Source organism: Sorex araneus, chromosome 4 (assembly GCF_027595985.1).
Source record: "Sorex araneus isolate mSorAra2 chromosome 4, mSorAra2.pri, whole genome shotgun sequence".
Taxonomy (NCBI): domain Eukaryota; kingdom Metazoa; phylum Chordata; class Mammalia; order Eulipotyphla; family Soricidae; genus Sorex; species Sorex araneus.
Window position 1 is genome coordinate 36,795,151 of NC_073305.1, and position 27,583 is coordinate 36,822,733.

At 57.4% G+C, this 27,583-nt stretch overlaps 1 protein-coding gene across 2 annotated transcripts; it reads left to right on the forward strand.

The window, feature by feature from the left end:
* Nucleotides 1-197: 197 nt before the first annotated feature.
* Nucleotides 198-27,163, forward strand: ACVR2B (activin A receptor type 2B). Of its 2 annotated transcripts, none has more exons than XM_055135079.1 (11): nt 198-324; nt 21,629-21,836; nt 22,027-22,136; nt 22,275-22,426; nt 22,543-22,686; nt 23,222-23,365; nt 23,578-23,726; nt 24,881-24,995; nt 26,023-26,161; nt 26,258-26,388; nt 26,822-27,163. In XM_055135079.1, exons 1-11 carry the CDS (start codon nt 273-275, stop codon nt 27,014-27,016), a joined length of 1,539 nt encoding a protein of 512 aa, XP_054991054.1. In that variant the 5' UTR covers nt 198-272; the 3' UTR covers nt 27,017-27,163. The 2 variants fall into 2 exon arrangements, with proteins under 2 accessions (XP_054991054.1, XP_054991055.1); XM_055135080.1 differs by having other exon boundaries at nt 22,299-22,426.
* The last annotated feature ends 420 nt before the right edge of the window (nt 27,164-27,583 follow it).

The following is a 27,583-nucleotide window of genomic DNA, read 5'->3' on the forward strand; positions in this document are numbered from 1 at the left end:
CGGGCCGCAGCCTGCAGCGCCCGCAGCGGCCCTGAGCCCGGCCCCGCCGCACGCTCCGCGGGAAAGGCTCCGGCCGGCCGCGCGCGCGGGGAGCGCCCAGGGACCCCCGCCCCCTCCCCGCGACGCGACGCCCCCCTCTCCCCGGGCCGGAGCGGGAAGCAGAGCGCAGCCGCCGCCGCCGCCGCCGCCGCCCGGGCCCCTTGCGCGTGCCGGGGGGCGCCACGCGGCCCTGCCCGCGGGCTCCGGGTGTCCGCGGGGCGGCGCCGCGGAACATGACGGCGCCCTGGGCGGCCCTCGCCCTCCTCTGGGGATCGCTGTGCGCGGGTAAGGACGGGGCGCGGCTTGGGGGTGCGGGGAGGGCGCGCGGGGCCGGTCTCGGCCGCCGCGCGCTGTTTACCAACAAAGGGCGGGCCCGCGCGCGGCCTCCGCGCCACCTGCCCCCGGCTCGCCGCGACGCCGCGCCCGGGCCGGGGGGTGGGGTGGGGGGCGACCCGCTGCAGGGACGCGGGGCGCAGGGGGGACCCCGCGGTTGGCGTGTCCCCGCATCCCCGGGCGCGTGGAAGCCGCGGGGAGAGCGCGCGCGGGGACAGCGGTGGACAGAGCCCGGCTCGGGGCTGCCGGACCCTCAAGGCGTCCAGGTCTAGCGGACCGGAGGGGACTGCTTTCTAGGGCCCGGAGCCTCCCGCGCCCCTTTCCACCCCATCTGAGCGGTGTCCCCCGGTCCCAAGACGAGGCGGCCCGTGCGCGCGGGTTCCCACCTGCGGCGGGGCGGCTTGGGGTGGATGCGCGCCTAGGATCCGCTTTGTTTGGGGCACCTGAAAGCAGAGGTGGAGCGAGAAGAGAACCCCAGCGGGTCTGCGTTCGTGTTATCCCCACCCTCACCCCCCGGGAGGCATGTGGCCGGGGTGTGTGTGTGGTGTGTCTGGGGTGACCCTTGAGAGCAGCGCTGGACGCGCGCGCATGTGGCCAAAGGGTCGTGGGTTCGGCCGCGAAAGCTCCGTTGCTCGGAGCCCAAGAATCCGATTTCCATCCAAAGAGGGGGCAGTGCCCGGGAGGGCGTGCGTGTGTGTGAGAGAGTGTGTGTGTGCGTGTGTGAGTGTGTGTGTGTGTGTGTGTGTGTGTGAGTGTGTTGGGGAGGGGGGTGTCGCCAGCTCGGGCCCGGGAGAGCGCGCGCGTATGTGTGTGTGCGTGTGCGTGCGTGTGTGTGTGTGTGTGTGTGTGTGTGTGTGTTGGGGGGGGGTGTCGCCAGCTCGGGTGTGTGCCCCGGGATTCGGAGGCGAGCCGCGCGGCCGAGCTCCGCGGAGCTGCGGGCGGCCGTGCGCGCCGGGTCCGGCTCGTCTTTGTTCCCAGCCCCCATTACACATGCAGCGCGCGGGTCCCCCCGCTGCCCGCGGTGGCCGCAGCGCGGAGTCTGGGAAACCCGCGGAGGGCGGGGTGGGGCGTGCAGGGGCGGGGCCGGGATCCCCGAGCCGCCGCGGGGGTGGGGAGCGGGGAATCACCCTCAAGTCCCGGATCCACCCGCCTCCGTGGCTGCGGCGGCGGCGGCGGAGTTTGGGTTATCCGTCTACACCGAGTGCAAGCCGGTTCTCTCCGGGTTGGAACCGCCTAGTCAGCGCTGGCAGGGACCCGAGGGCAGACCTGTTTCTTCCTCAGCTTTGGTCCGAGGGTCCCGGGGCAACCGGTGGAAGGGGGCATCCAGACTCAATCGTAGCCGTTAGAGGTCTTGTTGCACTTGAAGTTCTCTCTGCCTCCCTGCTTTTCCGTTTTGCGTTGAAATAAATACGCTCCCCCCACCCCGCCCCTGTTCCCCACTACTCAGAATGGGAGTTACAAAGTGAACGGAAGACCGCGCAAGAGAAAGATCTTAATCAGCCAACGTGCAGCACGCCTGTCCCTCTGTGACCCTAATGAGCCTGGGTTCTCAACTCAGGCCTGCAGAGACCCTTTCCCAGCTGATACAGCCTCAGACCTGTGCTCCAGGAACCCTCTCCCCCAAATGGCTCCCCCCTCAGTGCCTCCCCCCGCCCCCACCCACTAGAGGGGTGTGTTTGGCCTTTGGGCACTGTGTGTGGCTGCTGGAGTTAGACTGGCATCCCAGCCAGTGCCCTGGTGCCGTTTCCTTGCCGGTAAGGAGCCAGGGAGAAGCTGGGCCTCCAATGACTTTCACCCCTTGGGTGCTTTTTACCCAAGCTCCTGGTTTGCCAATGACTGTTATCCCCGACTCCCGAAACCCCCTACCCCAGTCTCTGTGCTGTTTTATTTGGAGGGGGCTGGGTTGGTGTGTGGGGGGGTCCACACTGGCAGAGTGAGTACTTGCGGACTGCTCTTGGCAGGGCTGGGGGACCAGGCAGTGCCAGAGGTCGAACAGGGATATGCCACAGGTAAGGCAAGTGCCTTAAGGCCTGTACATCTCTCTGGCCCCTTTATCCCGGGTGTGGCTCAGAATCCCGGAATCCCAGAAGAGACCCTCACAGAATTGAGGACCAGCTGCCCTGCAGCAGTGTTTATGGGCACCCCTGGGGGTCTTCTGGGGACCGCATGATGGGGGCTTGAACTGATGGTATCCTAGGGACTGAATGACGGGGGGCTTGAACTGGGGTTGGCCACATAGGAGGCATGACCGTGCATGACCCTGCACACTCTCTCCTTTGTCAATTCTTTATGATAAAGTCCTGATTGCACACTCTCACTCCACTCCAGTGCTGCCTGTTATGGGTCTTCTCCCTGCTCCCTGGCCACTGACCCCGACTGCCTTACCGCTGCTGTGTGTGTTCCCACCAGTGGCTGTTCTTGTCTCTTTCAGGAGGCCCATCCTTGAGCATCTGGGAACTCGGGTAAGGGAAGAAGGGGTGGCCAAGGGACATCAGGGTAGAATTAAGATACATTGTCAGATACTGGCCTGTACCACGGACAGGTATTTGGGGACTGAGGGGGAACCGGGCTGAACAGCCCCTTTGGGTGGGAAGCGTGTCTAGGCCTTGCAATGCCCTGGGAGCCCACACAAGGCTGAAAATCAGAGCCGGGGGCCCTGCACATGCCGGGGTGCACTCCGGGCCTTAGAGCTGTCTCCCCAGCTCCTGGGCAGTAGTAATTCTGAGAACTAGAAAGGACAGTCCGGCCTCAGGGTGGGGTGGGAATCATTCTAGAGTAGGGTTTCTCACCCACGACATGATGGACAGTTTAGACCCCCTGGTTGTGTGCCCATTCGCATTCCTTGGGGGCTGGGGGGAAGCGCTGTCTGGTGCTTTTTAGGACGTTGAGCAGCATCCCTGGCCTCTGACTAGCATTCGTGCCGCTAACTGCGGCATCTGCAAGTGTCCCGGACATTTCTGGATGTCCGGGGCAGACAGCGCGGCAACACCTCCAAAGGAGGATAACCATCTGATAACGCCCTCATGGCTCTCGGTTTTGGGGGCTACACCTGGTTTTGGTTTCGGGGCTACACCTGGCCGTGCTCAGGGGGCCCAGGCAGTGTGCCAGGGAGCAACCCCTAGCCTCCTGCCTGCAAAGCATCCACTCTTTCTCCTGCTCATTCATGGTTTTCGCAGAGGCCCCCTCCCTGCTCCTCAGCACTGCTGGCTGGGGCCACTTTGGGTGCTGCTTGGCTTGCCAGTGTGGCAGCAGGACCTGAGGGGTCGTGTGCCACGTTGCTTGGGACCACCAGGGTGGTGGTGCTGGTGGTGGTGGTGGTGGTGGTGGAGGTGGTGTTGGGAGTCATTCAGTGCCAGGATGGGACGGGGGGCCTCACTCAGGCTCGATGTGTGGTGCTCCCCCATGAGTCATCCCCATGGCCACGTATTCTGATGCCCAAGGGACAGTGTGCTGGGTGGGATTTGTGGTTGCTGCAGATCCCCTTCTGCCCCCCGGAGATGGTGGCAGGACGGGGTTCTGCGTGGCGCTGAGGCCATGCCTGCTTCTCCAGAGCGGAGCCTGTTGGGCCGAGGAGTTTGGTTTGAAATGCGTGGTTTGCCTGTGCCGCTGCTGGCCGCAGAGGAGAATCCTGGCGTCCTTGAGTTTCCCCAGAGGGGTTCGGGTTTCAGGAGGCAGCAGTTGTGGGTGGCCGGGCAGCCTGCCTGTCCTCCCCCGCCCACCCGGCCCTGCCACCGCCGCCGCCTTGAGGTCTGCCCGCCTGCACTCGGGTGCGGGCCCTGCCACCCGTGCCACCCGCACAGAATGTCAGCAAGGGCCGGTTGCGGGGGCGCCTGGGAGCTGCTGCAGCCCCGGCTGTGGGCCTCCCCAGCGGCCTCGGCCTGAGCCGCTCCGAGTCCGGGTCGCAGCAGGACACGGCATGCCCGTGCCCTCGAGCAGGGCAGCCTTGTGGCAGCCCGAGGAGCCGCAGCAGCTGTGGGCCTGGAACTCTGAGCCCAGGGATGCCAGGGCCGTGGGCCGGCCTCTCTCTAAAGGTAGGAAGGAGCCCAGGGCTCGGCCTGTCCTCAGGGAACTAGCTGGGGGGCAGGGCCAGGCTGCTCCTGGGGACCTGGGAGTACTCAGGGCAGAACTACTGGCTCCTGGTGCCAGGCCCGGAGGCCCTGGAGGAAGGGAATGAGCTCCCTGGGCATCTGTTCGCAGGGCTGAGCACCCGGCTGCTGGGGTCAGTGTGCTGTGCGCCCCTGCCCCTCTCCAGGCTCTGTAGGGGTCATGGGGGGTGTTGGGCTTTGGGGCTGGGGACTCCTCACCCCTATTGACCTCAGGGGGACCCAGCTTGCTGCACTGAGTCCACTGTGAGTTGTGGTGGGAGGAAGCAGCCCCGAAGTCCTGGCTCCCAGGGACTCCGTTACTGGTGTGTGAAGGACTTAATTTCAGGCTGGTCTTGCCGAGGCCAAGGCTGCCTGGTTCCTTGGGGTTTCTCACATCCCTTCGCTCCCTTTGCTCCCCCTTTGTCACTACTACTTGCTCCCCAAACACACACTCTCCTTCTGGTTTGGGACTTGTGTTACGGCTAGTCTTTCTCCAGCAGACTCCTGGGCCTGGCACTGGAAGGGTCCGTTCCATCAGGTGCTGGCGGGTCTGTCCTAGAAGCCCAGGTTGCCGGGTGAGGCTGGGGACGAGGAGACCCAGCTGCTGCCTCCTTTCGGGTTTTTGTTGGAGAGATCACTGATTGTCCCGGCCATCTCTGTGCTGGGAGCCCAGGGGCTGGGCGCACTGAGGGCCCGGCCGTGCCTCGCCCGGCCGTGATCGGACATGGCTTCTTGCCCTGGGACAGCCCAGGCTTCGCCCTGGTTCTCCTAGTCCCGCCGCATCCAGGCAGATGCCTTGCACAGACTCTTCGCCGTGGGTCCGTGAGCCCCGGGAGTGGGTGTGGGCCGCAGGGCCACTGGCAGGCCGACGTGTGACTCTTGTCCGGGCAGGCCTGGGAGGGACTTCTCTCCCCAGCGGGCGTCAGGGCCGCGCTGAGGTGTCTTGGGAGGCGTGCTCCCACTCTTGTTTGCAAACGTCCCCCTGCTGACTATTTCAGTGCTGCTCTGACAAGGCAGGTGGCTAAAATTAGTCCCGGGGAAGGAAAGGGAAGGCTGGTTGGAAACCCAAGCCCTGGCCGGGGACTGGAGGCCGTGCCCCGGGTCTGGCCCCGTGTCTGGGGGCCTGGGCCAGGCCAGCTGTTGTCTGTCCATCGGAGGAGCGGGCGGGGCCCTGCTTGCTGCCTGGCCCGCGCTGGTGAGAGCGGGCGCCTGACTGGAGCTGGCTCTCAGCGTGGGTCCCAGGGTGCCTTCTCTTTCGGTGTGTGCAGGGCGGCACCCTGTGTTCGGGCGTGAGGACAGTGTCTCTGTTGTGGGGGGAGTCCAGGCTCCACTCATGGGACTGAGGGCCCAGGGAGTGGCAGGCAAGATCAGCACCTTTTTTTTTTTTTTTTTTTTTTTGCCTTTTTAGGGTCTCAACCGGCGATGCTCAGGGATTTACGCCTGGCTCTGCACCCGGGAATTATTCCTGGCGGTGCTCGGGGGACCATATGGGATGCTGGGAATTGAACCCTGGTCGGCTGTGTGCAAGGCAAATGCCCTACCCGCTGTGCTGTCGCTCCAGCCCCACGATCAGCACCTTAACTCCTATATTCTCTCTGGTCCCTGAGGACAGTGCTGGGGTGGGGTGATTAATTAGGGAGGCCCGGCTGGTCCTCAGGGTCTGTTCCTCATTGACAGCGTTCCCTTACCCAGCCCCAGTCCGGAAAGCATGGTTGCCTTTTCAGAGCCCTGGCAGGCAGCTGTGGGGGTAAGAAGCCCCGATTTTATGTACTCAGGTGTGGGGGTAATTTCCTCCTCAAGATTTGACGTTCTAATAGAGGCCACACTGGGAGGGTCTCCCATTGAACTGCTGACTGGGGCTGTGTGTGCTTTGCGGGAGGGTGGTCCCCGTGGCCCCGCAGCCCCGCCTCCTAGGGAGGTCCCGGTTCTCTGTTCCCTGGGCACTGCAGGGAGCCAGGGCTTACCTGCTCTAGCGCAGTGCCACCTGCTCCTGGGACTCAGGGGACCTGGCCAGGGAAGTTGTTTCCAGGGTGAGTGAGATCCCAGTCAGTGGCCCACACCTGTAGCCCATGGCAGCGTCTCCTGCTCTGGTCCGGTCCGCCAGGGGTGCTTGTAGCGGCAGGGACCTGGGACCTACAGGGCTGCCATTGTCCCAGGAAGGGGCCTGGTGTCCGGCTGGCCCCAACTGCCTGCTTCTGGGTTGTCACATGTCTCTTCTCGGGGTGTACTCCAGGCATCACTTCTGCGTCAGCAGGACCCCAGTGCTATTGATGGGGGGCCCGCCCTTATGTCTTTGTTTCCCTCAGTCACATCCCCACACAGTTGCCAGGGTTGGGCTGGGGGTGGGCACAGGAATAGCCTGATTGCGGCCAGAATCGTCTCCACTGATAAAGTTGTTTGAAGTGGAGCCTCTTGAGTTACAGTTTGGAACGGAAGTTACTTTTTTTTTCTCAGGGCCACCTTGGGTGGCTGGGGGTGGGGATGGGGTGTTTGCTCTTGTTACTCTCCAAGGGCAGCTTTATCTGCGCTAGAGAGAGCTCAGATTCTCTGTGTTTGTAAATGTTTCCTCTTCGGGTGGGGGATAGTCCTGAAAAATGCTCAAACCGAGTTTTGTTTTGTTTTTAAAAACAAAACCAAGAAAAGACCCAGTAGGTTTGAAGACTTCCTCTCCTGATAATCAGAACCAATCTTTTTCTGAAAGGCACCTGGAAAAGCTGGACAGATTAAGGAAACATCCCCAGCATACCGCAGCCAAGTGTGGGGCCCCCGGGGAGCACTACAGCCAAGTGTGAGCCTGGAACGTCACCGCAGCTGCGACCGAGAGGGCGCGAGAGAGGAAAGGAACCTGTGGGAGTAGACCTGCGTGAGCTCTGCCTCGGGGTTACCGCACGCACGCTGGAAGATCACGGAGATACCAGGGGAAGTTCAGCGGATAGCTCGAAACATACACCGGAAACCTTGCTACCGAACTGATTGGGAAATGAGAACTCAGCGAGTGATTTTATCAGGAAATGAAGTACAGCTGAAGAAAGAATTAGTGAACTGGAAGATGGGAATAGAAGATAACATATGGACAGAGTCGTGGGAGACGCAAAGATGGACAACCCAGGAGAGAGGGAAAGGAGGATGGATCGAGGACATCTCAGACCCTGTCCCTGTAGCCCCCCAAATAAAGGACAGAATGAGGCAGAAGAGTTCATTGCTTTAAAACTTTCAGACACCGACGAAAGCCAATAAGCCACGGATTTAAGAAGCCCTGTGAAGTATAGATGAGTTAATCAATGAAAATTCCACGCCAGGCTGAAAAAATAGTACAGGGATTAAGGTCCTGGTTCAGTTCCTGATATTTCAGATCCAGCCCCAGAGTTGGACCCAAAATCCAGAAGGAAGAAGAAATCCACACCCATTATTATTCTTATCACACTAAATTCCTGAAAGCCAAAGTATCTTAAAAAGCAGCCAAGGAGGAGCCAGAGAGATAGTACAGTCACATGAGCCTTGCACACAGCTGGCCCCGGTTCAGCCCTCAGCACCACAAAGGGCCCTCTGAGCAGCATCGGGGGTGAGCCCCGAGCACAGCTGGACGTGACCCCTGAACAAAGGAAGCCCAGAGAGGACTGGGGATGTGGCTGGCAGTGGGACATTTAAATGCTTTGCTGCCTGAGACCTGGGTTCAGTCCCTGGCACTGTAGAACAAAGTGAACAGTTTCCATGGGAACTGGAGAGGTAGCTCCAGGGGTAAGCACAGGCCTGGCCTGGGTGAACCCTGAGTACTGTCCCTGCATGCATGCCCCCTAACTGCCGCTGGACTGTCAGGCTGACTGTAGGGAGTACCCCCGGGCCCCCTCTCCCTAGCACGGCTGGCTGTAACCCAACAGTGAAAGCCAGAAGATAATGGAATGGGGGCTGGAGCGATAGCAAGCGGGTAGGGCGTTTGCCTTGCACGCGGCCGACCCGGGTTCGGTTCCCAGCATTCCATATGGTCCCCCGAGCACCGCCAGGAGTGATTCCTGAGTGCATGAGCCAGGAGTAATCCCTGTGCATTGCTGGGTGTGACCCAGAAACCAAAAAAAAAAAAAAGAAGATAATGGAATGATTTATTTTTTTTGGGGGGTGTTAGGGGGTGCCCTTCCAACAGTGCTCAGGGGTCACTCCATGCCGTTCTGAGGTTTGAACCTGGGCCTCCTGCATGCATGGCATGTGCTCCTGTCTGGGGAGCCCTGGCTCCATTTCCTGGAGCAATGATTTTCAGTACTTGAAAGAACTGTTAGCCTAATGAAATGGACCTTCAGGAATAAAGCGTTAAGGAAAATGATGTGGATTAAAGGCCGGAGATGCAGAAAAAAGAATGAAGAAAGAAAGCGATCAATATTCAGCCACTTATTAGAAAAGCGTAATTGAGTTTGAAATAAATAGAAAGCAAAACACTTGACAATAATGCTACATGGGAGTGTAGTAAAAATCGAGTTTAAGTGTTCTCCAAGTTCTTCAGTTTTTCAGAAAGAGAATGAAACTGGCCATTAGTGTTTGCTTTTGTTAAGTCGAGATATATGCTGTGATATTTAGGATAGCAATAAAAGATGAAGGATTATAACTTTTACCCTAATAAAGGGGAAGTGGAGTAATAGGGAATTAACAAATTAAAAAGAAGGCAATAATCAATAGAGAAAGGAACATCTCTCTCTCTCTCTCTCTCTCTCTCTCTCGTACACACACACACTTTCTCTCTCTTTACCTCCTCTCTCCCTCCCCTCTTTCCCTTCCTTCTCTCTTTTCCTTCCTCCCTTCATCTCTCAGTCTTTCTTCTCTCCACATTGCTAATTTATTTTCAATAAAGGCTATTTTAATTTATTAAAGATATATATGCCATTATGGGTGCTGACTTAAAGGTAAAGGAGGAGTGACACAGAAGTTGGGAAATGAATAGATTTTTCAAAGCCTAAGCATTTAGTTATTTTTTGAACTAGTGTTTCATCGGTATGAGAAATTATTTCAATATTGGGAAGTAGCACTAATGGATGGGCTTTCAGCAGGGGAATAAATTACATGTTTCAGTGTCTCAGTATTGTAAGATATCACTCTTTTTCTTTTTTCAGTGTTTTGGGGTCACATGAAGTGACTCATGGTCTACTTCTGGTTCAGTGTTCAGGGACACTCCTGGTGATACTCAGGGGACCATTTGATGATGGCGGTTGACCCTGGTGGTGTCAGTGTTGTGATGCCAAATAGTGGGCTTGGGGCCTCTTCTATACCAGGCACTTACCCCAACCCTTTGAGCTATTGTTTTTGGCCCTGTATTTTGGGGTCTTGTACCACACCCAGTGGTGCTCAGGGCTTACTCCTGGCTCTGCACTTAGGAAGCGCCCTTGGCGGTGCTCAGGGGACCTTGTGGGGTGCCAGGGATCAAACCTGGCTTGGCCACATGCAAGGCACATGCCTTACCCGCTGTCCTATGGCTCTGGTCCCATTATTTTTAATTTTTTGGGCCACACCCGGCTGTGCTCAGGGTTTAACCTCCAGGGTCTGCGCTTAGGGGTTATTCCTGGCAGTGCTCAGGGGAACATACAGGGTGCCGGGAACTGAACCCTGATTGTCCGTGTTGCCTTATCTGCTATACTGTCTGGCCCCCAGATGTTTAATTTTATTTATTTATTTGGTTTTTGGGCTACATCCAGCAGTGCTCAGGGATTACTTCTGGCTCTGCAGTCAGGAATACTCCTGGTGGAACTTGGCGGTGGGGGGGGCATACAGGATGCTGGAGGTTAAACTTTGACCACATGTAAAGCAAGTGTCCTACCCGTTGAACTATCTCTCCAGCCCTTGCATTCTCCATTTTAGAATTTCCATTTGATTATTATTATTTTTTAAAATCACATCTGGCAGTGCTCGGGGAAAACTCCTACTTTTGTGCTCAGGGAACATTCCTGGAATTGCTTAGGGGACCATATAATAGTGCTCGGAGTCAGAGTATGTTTATTTTTTTATTTTTTATTTTTTTGCTTTTTGGGTCACACCCAGCGATGCTCAGGGGTTACTCCTGGCTTTGCACTCAGGAATTACTCCTGGCGGTGCTTGGGGGACCATATGGGATGCCGGGGATCGAACCCGGGTCGGCCGCGTGTAAGGCAAACGCCCTACCCGTTGTGCTATCGCTCCGGCCCCAGAGTATGTTTATTGAAGTGTCTTAACCTCAACTATCTCTCCGCCTCCCTCCCTCACCCCAGCTTGGCTCCTTTAAAAATTGTATTTTAATTAAAATTTTTGTCACTAGGGTTTTAACCCTGGCCTTATTTATGTGAAGCTAATGCCCAGCCTCTAAACTACACCCCAGCCTTGCAGCTGTCTCATCAGTGCATTGGTTGGAGTGTTATTTTTCCTTTAGTTGAGGACACTTGAATTATTTTAGAATAATTTTTTAGGGGCCAGAGCCATAGCACAGTAGATAGGGCACTGGCCTTGCATGCGGCAGACCCAGGTGCAGTGCTTGGTATCCCATATGGTCTTTGCAGAGTGATCTCTCTCTCTCTCTCTCTCTCTCTCTCTCTCTCTCTCTCTCTCTCTCTCTCTCTCCCCCTCTCCCCCTCTCTCCCGCCCTCTCCTTTTCCCTCTCTCCCTCCTTCTCTCCCTCCCCCCTTTCCCTCTCTCCCTCCCCCCTTTCCCTCTCTCCTCTCCTTCTCTCTCTCTCTCTCTCTCACACACACACACCCAATCACACTGGGGATTCCTCACTTGCAAAGCTCTGTCCCTGTGTCCCTGACTTCTCTGCTATTTTCCTGCCTATGTTTTCTTTCTTTTTTTTTCACTTATTAAAATATTCCTAGCATTTATTTATATGTCTATTTCTCTTACCCCTTTCTCTTTGGTGTTAGTGTTTTTATTTCATTATTTCATTGTTCGCCCGTCCTGGTTCCATGCCTGACAATGCTCAGGACCTACTCCTGGCTCTGTGCTCAGGGACCCTGCAGTACTGGGATGGAACCTGCTCTTCCTGCCTGCAACGCCTCCGCTCAGCCCCTTTGGCACTGGTACTGTTGATGTTGTGTTGACCTGGCGCTCCCCACACCCCTGACCATGGTGCCTGCCCATTTCAGCTGTAGTGCTGGCTGGGGTCATGCATTAGCGTATGGTACCACACAATCAGCCATGCAGATCTCTGCAGGTCTGCACTCCTTTGATCATGGGGTTTGCACACCAGGCTTCGTGCTCCTGGTTGGGGAACACACATTCTAGTTGTAGTGCTTGGCACAGTGGATCACACCTCCTGGCTATGACACTTGCACATCTTTTTACTCGATGTGTTCCTGAGTGGTTGATCCACAGGTGCTTGTGGCTTGTGTACTCCTCGCCACATTGTGGCTGGATGTGGTCTGCAGTGCAGTGGACCGTAGCAAGCAGAATCACCTGTGTGTGTGTGTGTGTGTGTGTGTGTGTGTATGTGTGTGCGCACTTGTGACCACGTGCTTGCAAGGAGAGGACTTTCTAAGTCACTGCTCTGTGCCTGCACCTTTTGAAAAGGAGTGATGTTTTTTTGGATCTTAAGTTTTTTTTCTTTTGGTCTTCTGCCTTTCTGCGTCCTTATAGATTACAGGAAGTCTTTCCCCTCCCGATTGTGAAGCTTGTGTCACTGTTGATTTTGCTGCCAGGCATTGACGGATGGAAGTTCAAACCCATTCTTTCTGTCTTTTTGGGTGTGTGGATCTAACCCAGGGCCTCGTACGTGAGAGACAGGAGGCCTGAGTTTGATCCCCCGGCATCATGCAATGCCCTGATCACCACCGTGAGCCCCCCCCCCCACAGAGCCGAGAGTAGCTCCCGAGCACTGTGCCAATGCTCCTCCAGCCAGTTCATATAACCCAGCTTCTCACACCATCCCATTCCTAATCCTTTACAGGTGATGTTTCTCTTTGGTGGGACATTTCTTGTAGGAAATTTTTCTGTCCAGCTATTGTGAAATTTTAGTACGTGCCCCATAGAGGCATCTTTCCATCCACCGTGCTGGGCTTTTCTCTTTTTGTAGCAAACTTGTATCTAGGTGTTGGACTTTTTTGAGTAGGCTCCAAATCCTTTTTTTCTTTCCCCCCTTTTTTTCTTTGTTATTGTTTTTCTTTTTTTCTTTTTCAGCTTTTTGGGTCACACCTGGCGATGCACAGGGGTTATTCCTGGCTCTGCACTCAGGAATTACCCCTGGCGGTGCTTGGGGGACCATATGGGATGCTGGGAATCGAACCCGGGTCGGCCGCATGCAAGGCAAACGCCCTACCCATTGTGCTATCGCTTCAGCCCCTGTTTTTGTTTTTGTTTCCAAACTTCACCTACCTGTGCTCAGAGGCCTTTCTTGCATCCTCCCACTGGGGATGGAACTGGGGTCCCCCACATGCAAACCAAGTGCCCCTGGGCTCTCCCCTTGCCCCTTGTTTTTCCCTTTCCTGTGAGATTTCTTCCACCACTAGTCCTCTCCTGATTTTCATTTCTACCATATATGTTATATAAATAACTTACATAAAAGACATATGTAATCCTGAAAGGACCTTTGTTCTGAAAGGTCCTTTGACCATGCCAGTCTTTCATTTCTCAGTGGTGTCTTCCTTTCATCTCTCGGGAGATGGATGACAAAGCTTTCCGCCTCTGTCGTGTGGCAGTGCTGGATGGCATACGTGCTTGCTTAGTCTTGGTGCCTGTGTGTCCTTGGCCGTGCTGTGCCAGAGATCACCTTCTCTGTTGCAGTGCCAGGGTTCTCAGACCGCAGCGCCGCCTGCATCTGGCACTTGGCACGTGCTGTTTACCACCGAGCTATTTTGGGCTGGGGCCACACCCAGTGGTGCTGGGGGGACTGTACAGTGCTGGGGCTTGAACCCCAAACTCCTGTGTACTGAAGGTGGGCGCCAGCCCTTTGAGCCATCTCCTCACCCCCCCACCCCACCCCCAGGGGACACAGCTTTGGGAGTTGCCTTCTCCTTGCATAATCCATTTTTGTCCAGATTGTTTTCTGCCTTACTTACTTCCATCAGGTAAGTGATCTTCCTGGGTCGGTTTGTGTCTAAGGATGGCCCTGAATACCGACTGAAAGCCAAGAGCTTGTGATTAGAACCTGCCAACTGTAGAGTCACGGTAGGGCAGGCTGTGGAGCTTGTCTGCTGCTCCCAAGACGTGTCTTTTGTGTTCTGTTTGGGAGGGGTAGACTTGACTCTCTACCCTGGCAGCCCCTGGGGAAAGATGAGGTCGTGTTGGATAATATTATTTATTTATTTATTTATTTTTCATTGTTTTGGAGGCACACCTGGTGGTGCTCAGGGGCTACTTACTCCCAGCAGAGGGAACATGTGGTGCCGGGCATGAAACCAGGGCCTCTTGCGTGCATGCAAAGGGTGTGTTCAGCCAGTTGGGCCGTCTCTTCTGCCCTAACTCTGTTCTTTGAGTGTCCTTCAGATCTGTGTGCCCTTCCTTGTCCAGGGATGATTTTATAGCCAGGAGAGAACCATTTGAGGGCTGTCTGCCTGTACCCCCCAACTAACTCCGCTTGTTGGGTCCTCTTGTAAGCTTTATCGGTGCTGGGGGAGGGGGAGCAGGTGGTGCCGAGAGCTCACGGCACTACCTGCTCCTCCTGACGTGCTCAGGCTGGGAGCTTGGGCCACGCAGGTGAAGAGCAGGGATGGTGGGTCCTGGCAGAGCGGGGGCCAGGCCCTGGGAGATAAGCAGCAAGGCTCGTGCGTTGGGTCCGCCGCAGCGAGCCGGACACCCTTGAGCAGCGCCTGGCCCCTGGTTTCTGCCTGGCCTGCCACTGTATGCTTGGTGGCAAGTCAGACCTGTCCTTGCTCTCGGTGGCTCGTCTCTGCCTCAGTCTTCTGGAGCCAGTGGCTGGGGCCACTGATTCCTGGGGCCTGGAGCTTTCTGTGCGAGAATTATGTTATTTTGCGCTTTTTTTTGGGGGGGGAAGGGTGGCATTGGTGACACCCAGAAATGCCCAGAGGTTCCTCCTGGCTCTGCGACTCAGGAGTTCCTCCTGGCGGGCCTCAGGGAACCATCTGGAATGCTGGGGATTGATGGAACCTGGGCCGGCCTTTGCGAGGCAAGCACCCTGCCTGCTGTGCTGTCCTTCCAGCCCTGTTTTTGCACGGCCATCGGTGCTTCTGTTTTCCAGGACTTTCTGGGTTCAACATTTCATCTTGGTGCTTCATTTTATTGCCCTTCTAGGATTTTGTTGTTTGTTTTGTGCTTTGGACTATACCTAACAGTGCTCAGAGCTTACTCCTGGCTCTGTGCTCAGGAATCACTCCTGCTAGTGCTCTGGGACCATATGTGGTGCTGGGGATCAAATTGGGGCCGGTGGTGTTCGAGGCAAGTGTCCTGACGCCCGCACCGTCTCTCCAGTCCTGGGCTTGTGTGCTCGGGCTGGAGACGTGGCTCAGTGGTAAATGCTGGTGCCTGTCTGACGCCCAGGGTTCAATTCCCAGCATGGCACAAACACAGAAACTGCTTTGCTGTAGTTTCATGGGACAGAGTTCCCTGGAGGCATAGTGCCCATGTTGGAGTGCTGGGTGAGGAATATGGAGCCGAAAGTATTACTCATGTAAAATACAGTATCTGCTGCCAGGGCAGGTTCGTTACTAAACAAAACCATTCTGCTAAGTGTGTTAAAAGTCAGCTGAAGGAGTTAATTGGTGTTAGAATGAACTCTCACCCAGGTAAAAATGGAAGGCATTATTAACTTTGGGGTTTTTGATTGTTTTTGGTCATCTAAAGTTGTTTTTTTTTTTAAATTCGAAACAGTGTTAATTGTATCACCTTGAGATACACAGTTACAAAGTTGTTCATGATTGGGTTTCAGTTTTAGTTTTTTTATTTGTGTTTTTACTAGCTTTGGGTTTTTATGGTAAACGTACATATTAAAACTTGAAGGCTATAGGGGCTGGAGCAATACACAGCGGGTAGGGCGTTTGCTTTGCACACAGCCAACCCGGGTTCGATTCCCAGCATCCCATATGGTCCCCTGAGCACCGCCAGGGATAATTCCTGAGTGCAGAGCCAGGAGTGACCCCTGTGTATCGCCAGGTGTGACCCGAAAAGCAAAAACAAACAAACAAACAAACTTGAAGGCTGTAATGTAAAATAGCAGTAGAAACAGTACATTGAATTAGAAATAATTCACAGGAGAGTAATCGAAAAAAAAAACCCAGGGGTTTTAAACATATCTTTTGTGGCTTAAAGGAGCAGCATGCATGCCAGGTAGGCGCTAGACCCAAGTCCCATCCCCGGCACCGTGTGCTTCCCTCAGCTTGCGTGGTGCCCTCTGCCAGCTAAGGGTGGTTGGGAGCGGTCCCTGGGTCTCCTGAGCACTGCTTGGGAGATCACCTGTCCTTCCAAACGATGAAGAAACATCAGTCAGTGATAAGTGTAGTAGGCTTCAGTGCTAAGTCAAAGGCAGTAATCCAGGGGCTGGAGCAGGGAGGGCATTTGCCTTGCACGTGGCAGCCGACCCAGATTCATTCCCTGGCATCCCATATGGTCCCCCCCCCCCCCCAGGCACAGCAGGACAGTAGTTCCTGAGTGCAGAGCCAGGAGTAACCCCTGAGCATCGCTGGGTGTAAACCCCCTGCCCCCCAAAAAAGACAGTGTTGGATTTAAGAGATGAGCTAGACAAGTTGAAAGTTGAAAGCTGGAAGAAGAGAAGGTGGGTGTCTGAGCACGGAGATGCCCGGGGCAGCAGAGGAGGATGCTTGGGGTGGGGGTGGGGCAGGCAGGGCCTCTCTGCGTTGGTGGTGGCTGCCCAGTGTCTGAGAACTGCGGGACCGTGCTGGAGGCGGCCGAGGTGGGAGCAGCATGCCCTCTGGGGCCAGGCTGCCTGGGTCAAACAGGTTTGACACTCCATAAATCGGTTGGGCAAGCCCGGCACCTCTTTGTTCCTCATCTGTAAAGTCTAGACCAAAGGTTCCCAGGATCTAGTAGCCCTGCCGCCCCCTTTCCAGGAGCCGGAAATCGACCCTGGCAATCTGCCTCCTTGAAGCAAACACGCAGACAGTGTCCCCCATTGCATCGGCCGCTGCTCCAGCTCCCCCGGCCCCTAGATCGGTGCAGAACCCCCCAGGGTGGGTGATCTCTGGATTGGGGAACACCGGCTTGGACCAGGGCTGCTGCGTGAACTTTCCCACCTGCAGCTCTTAAACTTTATCTGCCTTTGACTCTGTTGTGACCTGGACCTGCAGCTGGCAAACACGGCCAGGAACACCTGGGATCCGGCAGGAGGTTGATTTGCCATTCACTTGGCTGTTGCTTTACTTGTCCCTGACTTTTCATGACCCCAGCCGCGTTTTGTTTGGGGGCCACACCCAGCTGTGCTCGAGGTTTATTCCTGGCTCTGTACTCGGCCATCACTCCCGGTCATCACTCCCGGCGTGTCCGTGAGGATCATGTGGCATGCCTGGGATAGATCCTGGGTCCGCTTTGTGCAAGGCAAGCTCCCTACCCACGGTGCTATCTCCAGCCCCCTGCGTTGTTACTTAGCCTCTTAGGGGTTGTGGCCCGGAGTTTGAGGTGTTAGGGTGGAGAGGCTGGAGAGAGAAACAGTGGGTAGGGTACTCACTTTGCACAAGGTGGGCCAGATTGATTCCTGGCAGACTCCATGACTCCAGCCAGGGCATGAGAGATTCTCTCCCCTTTGTCCGCCCACCTCAAGGCTGATGGTGAGGGGGAAGTTTGGGCTGCCTGAGAGCCCCTCACTCGTGCCCTCGCAGGCCTCGTCCTGCTGGCAGAAGGGTCCCTGTGTGACTGGACAACAGCCCTGTCTCCCCATCCTACCATGCCCAGGTGGGGCCACCCAGACATGTATATCTAAAGGGGGGGGGGGTTGGGAGGGTTCAGCTCCTTTAGGGAGATGGGTCCTGGCCTGAGGTGGCCCAGCCCCAGAGCCCTGGGCACTCCTGTCCTGTCTTCCTTCCTGTCCAGGCTCCTTCCCCACCCGGCACTCTGCCCTCTCCCCTTCCTGCCCACTGTGCTGTGGGCCAGGTCTGAGCCCCAGGAACAGGCCTCTCCCTGCTGGGGAGTCTGCTCAGAGCCCACTCGGCCTCATCTCTCCACCTGGGGGGTGTCCAGAGTGCGGTGTCTCTGCCTCCCCCTGGTGGAGGCTGGAGATGCTCAGGGTCCTCCCTGCACCAAGCTGTGCTCCCCTGGAATGTAACCGGGGCCTGTGGGGCCCCCGTCACTAGTCCACTTGGTCCCTTTGGAGCCGGGGGCTGGTGGGACCCCATCCTTCCAACCCCCTACCCGCCACCCCAAGTCCTGACGGCTCAAGGTGGTCTGTGGCTGGCGGCACTGTGCAGAAGTGGAGGAGGCGGAGAGGGGACCTGCCTGGGTGAGGGGGCAGACGGTGGCAGAGCTCTTGCAGGGTCCCTGGTGTGAAGGGTGGCAGGGAGGGCCGTGACTCACGCAGCTGTTCGAATGCAGATTCCTTCCCATCTTGGAACAGCCTAGGAAGTAGGAAGCTGTTGTCATCCCTTGGGCACTTGGGGAAACAGAGGCATGGGTGTCTGGGGAGGCTGCCCCCGTCCCACGGAAGCATCAGCTTCTCAGTGTGAAACAAGCCTGGCCGTCTCAAGGCCGCCTTTCTCCGGCTCCTGTGGAGGATGACCCATAGCGGCAGCCCAGGCCCTCCCGGCTTGGTGGCCCGAGTTGGGAGCTGCCTCCAGCCCCAGGCGGATGCGGGTGGAGAACCCTGAGCCCTCCAGGACTGGGCTGCAGGCTGCGCCCCTGCTGGCCTGTCCCTCCACTGTCCTGCCCTGGGTCCAGCTCGCCCTGCCCTTTGTCTCTTAGATGAGTGCTTGCTCTCAGTCCTCCAGGGCATGCCGTGAGTGTGTGCGGAGGCCTGTGGATAGCAGCGGGCGGGAGTCGGGCTATGTGTCGGGGGGCCTTGCTGGGGAAGGGGGGCTCACAGTGAGTGTCTAGGCAGAAGCTGGGTGCGGTCAAGCCCACACCAAGGTGTGAAGAAGACTGGGGGAGTGGCCAGGGCCCTGTTAGTTGCTGCCACGTCTGGGAGAAGGGGCCCTGCTTTTCCCTGCTGCCGGGTGTTTTGTGTCCCGGAGTGCTGGCAGGGCCACTGCTCCTGTCCGCTAGTGAACTGCTAGTGAACCCCCACACCTGCCCCAGCCCCTGGGATGTCCCAGGAACCCCGGGACTTGTTTGCTGAAGGCCAGGCTGCACCCCCTCCTGAGGCCCCTGCTGTGGGCAGGCTGTGCCCCAGCTGCCCAGGCGTCTGGGCTCAAACCAACACTCTGCTACAGGCCTAGGCCCCGGGACACTTGGGCTGTCTGGCCGGTGACATTCTGAGGCCGGTCCTACCTGCTTTGGTGCAGGAGCTTTGATGTTTGGGCAGTGGGTGACTGAGCTTGTGAAGGTCAGACCTTCACCCCCTCCTCCCCTAGCCCCTCGATCCCGGACACCCTGTGAAGGAGCCATGGCGGGCGCTCCTGACGGAGATCTTGGTATCTCCTGTCTCAGGGCTGCCCCCAGCCCCACCCTGATAGCTCCCGGGCTGCTACTGGGTGGTTTGGGAGGGAGGGGTGAGGAGGTGCTGGGGGGAATTGTTGCGGTGTCTGAACGGCAGTCGGGGCAGAGAGAGGGGCCACCTAGGTGTGTCACTGCAGGGGCAGGAGCCAGCTAGCTGGGAAGATGCAGGGGAGTGGCCAGCGCAGCCCCCAGCCAGCTTCCCTTCCTGCTGCTTGGGCATGGGGGCATGGGGTGGCTGCTTCTCCAGGGCCTGCTGCAGCCCTGAGTGACCGCTGGGCAGAGAGGGCACTGTGGGGGCCTTGGCAGTGCTGCGTCTCTGGACCTGGGCACCAGGAGGCAGAGACAGGAGTGGCTGGAAGCTGCCCCTTTTAGTGCCTTTTTCTTTTGCAAAAAAATAATGTATTGCATCACCACGAGATACAGAGTTACAGAGTTGTTAATGACCGAGTTTCAGTGTGGTAACCTTGAAGCACCCATTCTTTCACCGGAGTCCACTTCCGTCCACCCCTGCCCCCAGTTTCCCGCCCACCCCCCAGCCTGCCTCTGGGGCAGACGATTGTCTTTTTCCCTTTTAGGCATGGTGGGTGGTTTGCAGTACTGTTACTGACAGGGCATCCTGCAGATCACTTTCAGCCCCTGGTCTCGTTCAGGGTGATCACTTCCCGCTGTCCCTGTCGTAGTGGTGCCTTCTCTGTCCTGACTGCCTTTCCCCCACTGTGGAAGCTTCCTACTGAGGGCCAGTCCTCCTGGCCTTGGTTTCTGTTGTTGGGTATGTTTCTCCCGTGTTTCTGTACATCCCGCGAACAAGTGCAGTCATTCTGTGTCTGCCCCTCGCCCTCTGACTCATTTCACTCAGCACGGTCCTCTCCGTGTCTGTGCATGTATCAACACATTTCATGGCTTCAGTTTTCAAAGACTTTTATTGAATCACTGGCAGACCCTTACAAAGCTGTTCATGATTGGCTTTCAGTCATACAGTGTTCCAACACCCATCCCTCCACGCGTACAGTTCCCAGCACCAGTGTCCCCAGTTCCCCCCCATCACCCCCTACCCCTACCCCCTACCTGCCTCTATGGCAGGCACTTTTCTCCTCTCCCTCTCTCTCTCTCTCTCTCTCTCTCTCTCTTTCTTCTCTCCTTTTGGGCATTGTGGTTTGCAATATTGATACTGAAAGATATCAGTATTGATCTTTCAGTATCAAGGTGATACTGAAAGATATCAATAATATCTCTTAATTTTAACCCTCAGGTCTTGTCCAGCGTGATCATTCCCAGCTATTATTGACATAGCAGTCTCTTCTCTATCTTACCTACCCTCAGCCCCACACGCACTTGTGGTTAGTTCCATTGACCAGGCCTCCTCACCCCTGTTTTCCCTGGCCATGGATATTCTTCTTCTACTGTATATGTATTTTGTTATATACCACAAATGAATGCAGTCATTTCTATATCTGTCCCTATCCTTATGATTCATTTCACTCAGCATAATACTCTCCATGTCCATTCATTTATAGGCAGATTTCATGGCTTCATTTTTCCTGACAGCTGCATAGTATTCCATTGTGTAGATGTGCCATTGTGTCTTTATTCATTCGTCGTAACTTCATTTTTCCTGACAGCTGCATAGTATTCCATTGTGTAGATGTGCCATTGTGTCTTTATTTATTCGTCGTAACTTCATTTTTTCCCTGACAGCTGCATAGTATTTCATTGTGTAGATGTACCATAGTTTTTTACCCACTCATCTGTTTTTGGGCATTTGAATTGTTTCCAGATTTTTAAGGCATCACTTTTACCAACTCCAAACTCTTATTACACAGCAGTAGTAGTTAAAACAGCATGGTATTGGGAAAAAGACAGACCTTCTGACAAATGGAACAGATTTGAAAATCCAGAGACAGACCCTCAAGTATATGATCAATTAATCTTTGTTAAAGGAGCAAAAAAAAAAAAAAAAGGAAGTGGAGCAAAGTGGTGCTGGGAAAACTTACTGGTCAGCCATAGCTGCATGCAAAAAAAAAAAAAAAAAAGAATGTCGACCTCTCCTGATACTGTGCACAAAAGTCAGATCAAACAAATTTAAAAAAAAATCTCTTTTTTATTCCCTTTTTTTTGGGAAGTGGGGCTCCCAAGCAGGTCTCAGGGGGGTCCTGTGGGCCTTTCCTGGTCATTTAGTGTGAGGACCTGAGGGTGCGGTGCCGCTTGGGCCCCCGTAGTTTGGGAATTTGCCTGGGACACCCCTGCAGTGCTTGGGGCCTCCACGGCCACACCTGGAAGTACTCGGGGGCAGGGTGTATGTGTGTGGCCATGTGGTGCCAGAGAGAAAACCAGGGTCATCCTGTGCAAAATGTGTGCCGTGACCCCTTGTGTGTGTGTGTGTGTGTGTGTGTGTGTGTGTGTGTGCGTGTGCGTGTGTGTGTGTGTGTGTGTGTGTCTGGCCCTCCAGATCTCTCTGGACACGCTGGGAGTCTGCTCTGTGCCCCCGGCCTGGTGTGGGCAGCAGGGCCCGGAATCCGCCGTGTCATCGGGCCCAGCCCTCCACACTGATGCTGGGGTGTGGGCCCAGACCGGCTCCCCTCCGTGTGGCACCTGGCGGGTGCTGGCCGTTAGGGCTGGCAAGGGCGGGTGGGGGGCTGAGGGGTGGCCAGGCTCAGCCGCGCTTGCTCCGGGCCCAGGTTCCGGGCGCGGGGAGGCCGAGACGCGGGAGTGCATCTACTACAACGCCAACTGGGAGCTGGAGCGCACCAACCAGAGCGGCCTGGAGCGCTGCGAGGGGGAGCAGGACAAGCGGCTGCACTGCTACGCCTCCTGGCGCAACAGCTCGGGCACCATCGAGCTGGTCAAGAAGGGCTGCTGGCTGGACGACTTCAACTGCTACGACAGGTGCCGCCGCCTGGGGGGCACGGGGTGGGGGGGCCCGTCCTGGTGGGGGCTCTGCTCAGGGCCATCCTCCCTCCTCTCCCTGTTCTGGGGAGGCTGGACCCGCCCCGCTCCCTGGGTGGGGCGCTTCCTTGGGCTTGTGCTCCCCTGGCTGAGGGCCCTGTGTGTGTGGGGGGGCATTGTGTACCTGCAGGCAGGAGTGCGTGGCCACCGAGGAGAACCCCCAGGTGTACTTCTGCTGCTGCGAGGGCAACTTCTGCAACGAGCGGTTCACGCACCTGCCTGAGGCGGGGGGCCCAGAAGGTGAGGGCCGGGAGGGGCGGCCTGGAGCCCTCGGCTCCCGAGGGTAGCTGAGCGTGGGCAGCAGGGCCTGTCCCTCTGGCCCGGGAAGCAGGGCGGGGTGGGCGGGCTGTGTGACGCAGGGCTCCGTGTGTCCCCCAGTCACGTACGAGCCACCCCCGACAGCCCCCACTCTGCTCACGGTGCTGGCCTACTCGCTGCTGCCCATCGGGGGCCTCTCGCTCGTCATCCTTCTGGCCTTCTGGATGTACCGACACCGCAAGCCCCCCTACGGCCATGTGGACATCCACGAGGTGAGCCGGGGCTGGCCGGGGCCTGGGGAGCGGTGGAGAGTGAGGGAAGGAGGCGGGGCGGCCAGGTCAGTCCCGATGAACCACCCCTCCCTGCCCCCTACCTGGATCTTCCTCAGGACCCCGGGCCGCCGCCCCCCTCCCCTCTGGTGGGCCTCAAGCCGCTGCAGCTGCTGGAGATCAAGGCTCGGGGCCGCTTTGGCTGTGTGTGGAAGGCGCAGCTCATGAACGACTTTGTGGCCGTCAAGATCTTTCCCCTGCAGGTGAGGCTCTCGGCAGGGGCTGCAGGTCGGGCCCCCTAGCTAGGGCCTGAGCGCTCAAGCCTGGCGCAACCCAAGCCCCCCAGCAGATAGGGGGATGTGGAGAAACAGGCCCCATTGCATGGAGGGAAACGCGGCTCCTCACCGGGGCCTTGGCTTTGCAGAACCTGGGTCTTACTCCTGTTTTCTGGGTCTTACTCCTGTTTGTTTTCTGGGTCTTACTCCTGTTTTCAGGGGTTTGTTTAGGACAGAAACATCAGGTCTGCTTAGAGGGGTGTGCCAGTGGCCTGGACACCAGGCTAGCCGGGGACAAAGAGCGAGAGGCCGGGCCCTGCTCTTCTCTGCCTCTTGTCCGTTGGGTGACTCTGGGCCACTCACTGCCCTCTGCATGCCGTGGTCTGGTCTGTCCCTCAGGTGCTGCTCTTGAGTGGCCCCTGGAATCGCCACTGGCCTGTGCTCCAGGCCCGTTCCATCATGGGGGTGGGGGTGGGGGTGGGGTTGGGGCGGGGGTGGGTGCTGAGCGACCCGTCCACGGCAGGACAAGCAGTCGTGGCAGAGCGAACGGGAGATCTTCAGCACGCCGGGTATGAAGCACGAGAACCTGCTGCAGTTCATCGCCGCCGAGAAGCGGGGCTCCAACCTGGAGGTGGAGCTGTGGCTCATCACGGCCTTCCACGACAAGGTGGGCAGTAGAGCGTCCACCCCTGCCCCGGGGTGCCTTCCTGTGGGTCAGAGCTGCCTTCGCGGTCAGTGCCTCCGTGCCCTCCTGTCGCAGTCCCCCACGCCGCATGCATTTCCTGCATCAATTCCAAACTCCCAGGAGAGGAGCTGGGCTTGCGCGAGGTGGCCCCAGGAGGGCCGAGCTGTGTTCAAGTCCTGTGCTGGCTCCCCTAGGGCTCGCTCACCGATTACCTCAAGGGGAACATCATCACGTGGAACGAGCTCTGCCACGTGGCAGAGACCATGTCGAGAGGCCTCTCCTACCTGCATGAGGACGTGCCCTGGTGCCGTGGCGAGGGCCACAAGCCATCGATTGCTCACAGGTACGTGGCTTCCTGGAACTGCAGAGATGGGTGGCATGAACACGCTTTGTGGCTCTGTCCGTGTCTGAAGCGATTGGGCACGGGTCTGGCCTGGCCCTTCCCTTTGCTCTCTGCCTCAGCCCCGGGCTTCGAAAACTGGCTTTCTGGTGCCCTCAGGTGGCCACTTGACTCATAGCTGGCTGGAGAGTTGGCTTAGCAGTTTCCGGGCGTGGGGTCAGGAGGACTGGGTTGGGCTGTAGGACTGGATGCCATGTGCGGTCAGTCACGCTCCACACGACCCAGAGTGGGGGCAGCCACTTGGAATCTCTGCTCCGGCCTGGAGAGAGTAAGGCAGGAAAGAAGAAGGCAAATGATGGATTACTATGGGAAGAACGCTGACCTTGGCAGGTGCCCTGAAGCAGCCCAGGGCTCTCAGGGGTGCCCACACCTGGCACACCTTGAGAGCTGCCCCGTTGACTCCTCGTCAGGGTGCACAGGAAACGCTTAGGGAGACCAGCTCCCTTCAGCGCATCGCTGCCCTCTGAGGCGGGGGCTGCGTTTCTCAGCCCGCCTACAGGTCAGAGGACAGTGGTGCTGAGACGCAGGAGATCTGGCCGCCACTAGTTCGGCCTGGTTCCGTGGCTGGTGACAGTGACCAGTCAGGGGCACCGCAGGAAGCTGCCGGTGTTGGAGGTCACAAGACAACTGCATGCCAACAAACGGTGCACGGGCATCGAGCCAGATGTGGCCCAGAGAATTTGTACCCGTTGTTCCTTCAGTTTAATCCTTAAACAAGGTTGAGACTTTTGGCACTTGTGTGGACTACGGGGGGCTTCTGCATGAGCGTTGCTGTTAGGACAGCTCTGGAACATGCACTTTCAGGTCAGGGATTCTCCGTGCAGGGACGGTGGTGCTAGGACAGCTCTGACGGTGCGTGGTTAGGTCAGGGGTTCTCAGTGCCAGGCGAGAGGTTGCCAGGTGCCACGTGCCCTCACAGTTCTGTGGACTCCATCTGGGCGCGGCCCCTGCTCCCTGAAGGTGGAGGCGCCTGTGCAGGGGCCGCGGGGGGCTGTAGGACACAGGCCTAAGCTTCCTGGTCGCTGAGGTGGGACACCGGGAGCCGGGTAGGGGTAGACCCACTGTCAGACCTTGTCTCAACCCTTTTGTTCCCACAGGGACTTTAAAAGCAAGAATGTGTTGCTGAAGAGTGACCTCACGGCGGTGCTGGCAGACTTTGGCCTGGCTGTGCGGTTTGAGCCCGGGAAGCCCCCCGGGGACACACATGGACAGGTGATGAGCCTTGGGTGGTGCAAGAGGGAGCCTGCTCTCAGGGTGTGGGGGAGCCTGCCTTTCCACTACTCAGCTGGCAGAGAACAGGGATGTGGCATGCACGGGCTCAGAACTGACGAGGACTCCAGGCACAGTGCTCCCATGTCCCTGTTGGGAAAAGCAAGCTTGGGGGCTGCTCACCTCAGTGATCTCTTTCAGTTGTCATTATTTTTTTTGGGGGGGGGGCTTTTTGGGTCACACCCGGCGATACACAGGGGTTACTCCTGGCTCTGCACTCAGGAATTACTCCTGGCGGTGCTCAGGGGACCATATGGGATGCTGGGAATCGAACCCGGGTTGACCGCGTGCAAGGCAAACGCCCTACCCGCTGTGCTATCGCTCCAGCCCCTCAGTTGTCATTATTGAGCAGGAGAAAAGAGAGAACAGTTTAGAGAGGCTAGATCCCAAACCTAGTCAATATTTCCAAGTACTTCCCTTCGTCTTTTTATTTATTTATTCATTTTTGATAAACAGTTAATTTTTGCGTGTTGTTGATTTTGGGCTACACCCAGTAGTTTAAAGCAGGAGCTTTAAACACTGCACTGTCTCTTCGGCCCTTGTTTTTGGAATGTGTCTGGGCGGCCATACCCCGAGGTGTTCAGACCTGAGTCCTGGCAGGGCTCAGGGCCTCTGGGGTACTGGGGGTCGAGCCTAGGTCTGTCTTTTGCAAGGCAGATCCCCTACCTGCTGTGCTACTGCTCCAGCCCCAAGCCGCCCACCTATGTTCCTGGGGGCTCGCTGTAGGCTGGGGGAGTCAAGGCAGCGGGTTCTCGTGAGTTCACCATCACTGGGTCTCACCCAAAGGTGCTGACACGTCACCTCTCGTCACCTTCCCGAGAGTGGGGAGAAGCTGGGGTCGCCGGGGTCGCCCTCCTGCTTTGTATCCCGTTGCTACCACGCAGGGTGCCTCAGCCGCTGTGCATGTGACATGGCTGTGAGAGCACTGCCGCCTGGCCAGTGACAGGCCCTCTCCCACTTCTCCCCGCAGGTGGGCACGAGGCGCTACATGGCCCCCGAGGTGCTCGAGGGCGCCATCAACTTCCAGAGAGACGCCTTTCTGCGGATCGACATGTACGCCATGGGGCTGGTGCTGTGGGAGCTGGTGTCCCGCTGCAAGGCAGCCGACGGTGAGCGGCCGGCGGGGCAGCCCTGGGTGGGCGGGCGGGGCAGGCCGGCCCCCCCCAAGCCCTGGGCTGACCCCTCGGGCTGCCTCTCGCCCTCAGGGCCGGTGGATGAGTACATGCTGCCCTTCGAGGAGGAGATCGGCCAGCACCCGTCGCTGGAGGAGCTGCAGGAGGTGGTGGTGCACAAGAAGATGCGGCCCACCATCAAGGATCACTGGCTGAAGCACCCGGTGAGGGCCGGCAGGGCAGGGGGGCGCCTCCGAGAATGGCAGGTGCTGTGGTGCCCCAGGCAGCAGGGTGGGCAGCGGGCACGGTCAGGGGGCCTGGGTGCTCTGCAGGGAGGCTCTGCTGGGATTTCGGCTCCACCTGAGATTGTCTGAGTGTCACGGCCCCACGGCCAGCAGCCTGGTGTACGTCGGAGGGCCGGGTCTCCCCACCATGGCGGAGCTTCCTGGCTTTTCCTTTGGGACTGCGGGGGTGGCCAGTTCCTGAAGGGAGGCCTCCTGACTCCCGAGTCCCCCCGAGAGTTCTGTGAGGCCCACCTGCCGCTGAAGTGGGGGGTATGGGCTCTGCTGCTCTCCGGGTCCAGGGTCAAGGGCACGGTCCTCCCCTCAGGAGCGCCGACCGACCGGGGCCCCTGATCTTCCTTCTCTACCTGCTCAGGGCCTGGCGCAGCTCTGTGTGACCATGGAGGAGTGCTGGGACCACGACGCGGAAGCTCGCCTGTCTGCCGGCTGCGTGGAGGAGCGGGTGTCCCTGATCCGGAGGTCGGTGAATGGCACCACCTCGGACTGCCTCGTCTCCCTGGTGACCTCGGTCACCAACGTGGACCTGCCCCCGAAGGAGTCCAGCATCTGAGTTCCAGGACCCCGAGCGGATGAGCGGATCGTCCCCCGGACGCAGCGGGTCCGAAGAGGAAAGTGAGAAGATAGTTGTGTTTTGTTTTGGAAATCCCATACCACCAACAAACACATAAAATGCAGCTGCTATTTTACCTTGACTTTTTATTATTATTATAATTATGATATTATTATTAATATTATTATTATTATTGTTTTTTTTGGATTGGATCAGTTTTTACCAGCACATTGCTCTACTGTATGGCAAACAGCGGACACGCCAGCGGGCGCTGAGGTGCTGAGCGGTGAACGCAGAGCCAGCGCCATGCTGAAGAGGCTCCGCCATCTCCTGTCCTTTGGGGTTCTTCCCCCCGCCCCCAACCGCCCTCTGTCTGTTGTCTCAGAACCTGTGACACAAAGAATCCCAGCTCCTGTCTTAGGACACCTAATGCTGCAGCTCTACCTAGAGGCGCCTTCGAAGACTGTTACATGAGAACCCCTTCCTTCCTCCAGGGGGCGCTCCTCTGCCCTGCCCTCTGGTCCCTTCCTTTTTTGATTGTTTCCCCCTTCCCCACCACCTCCTCCC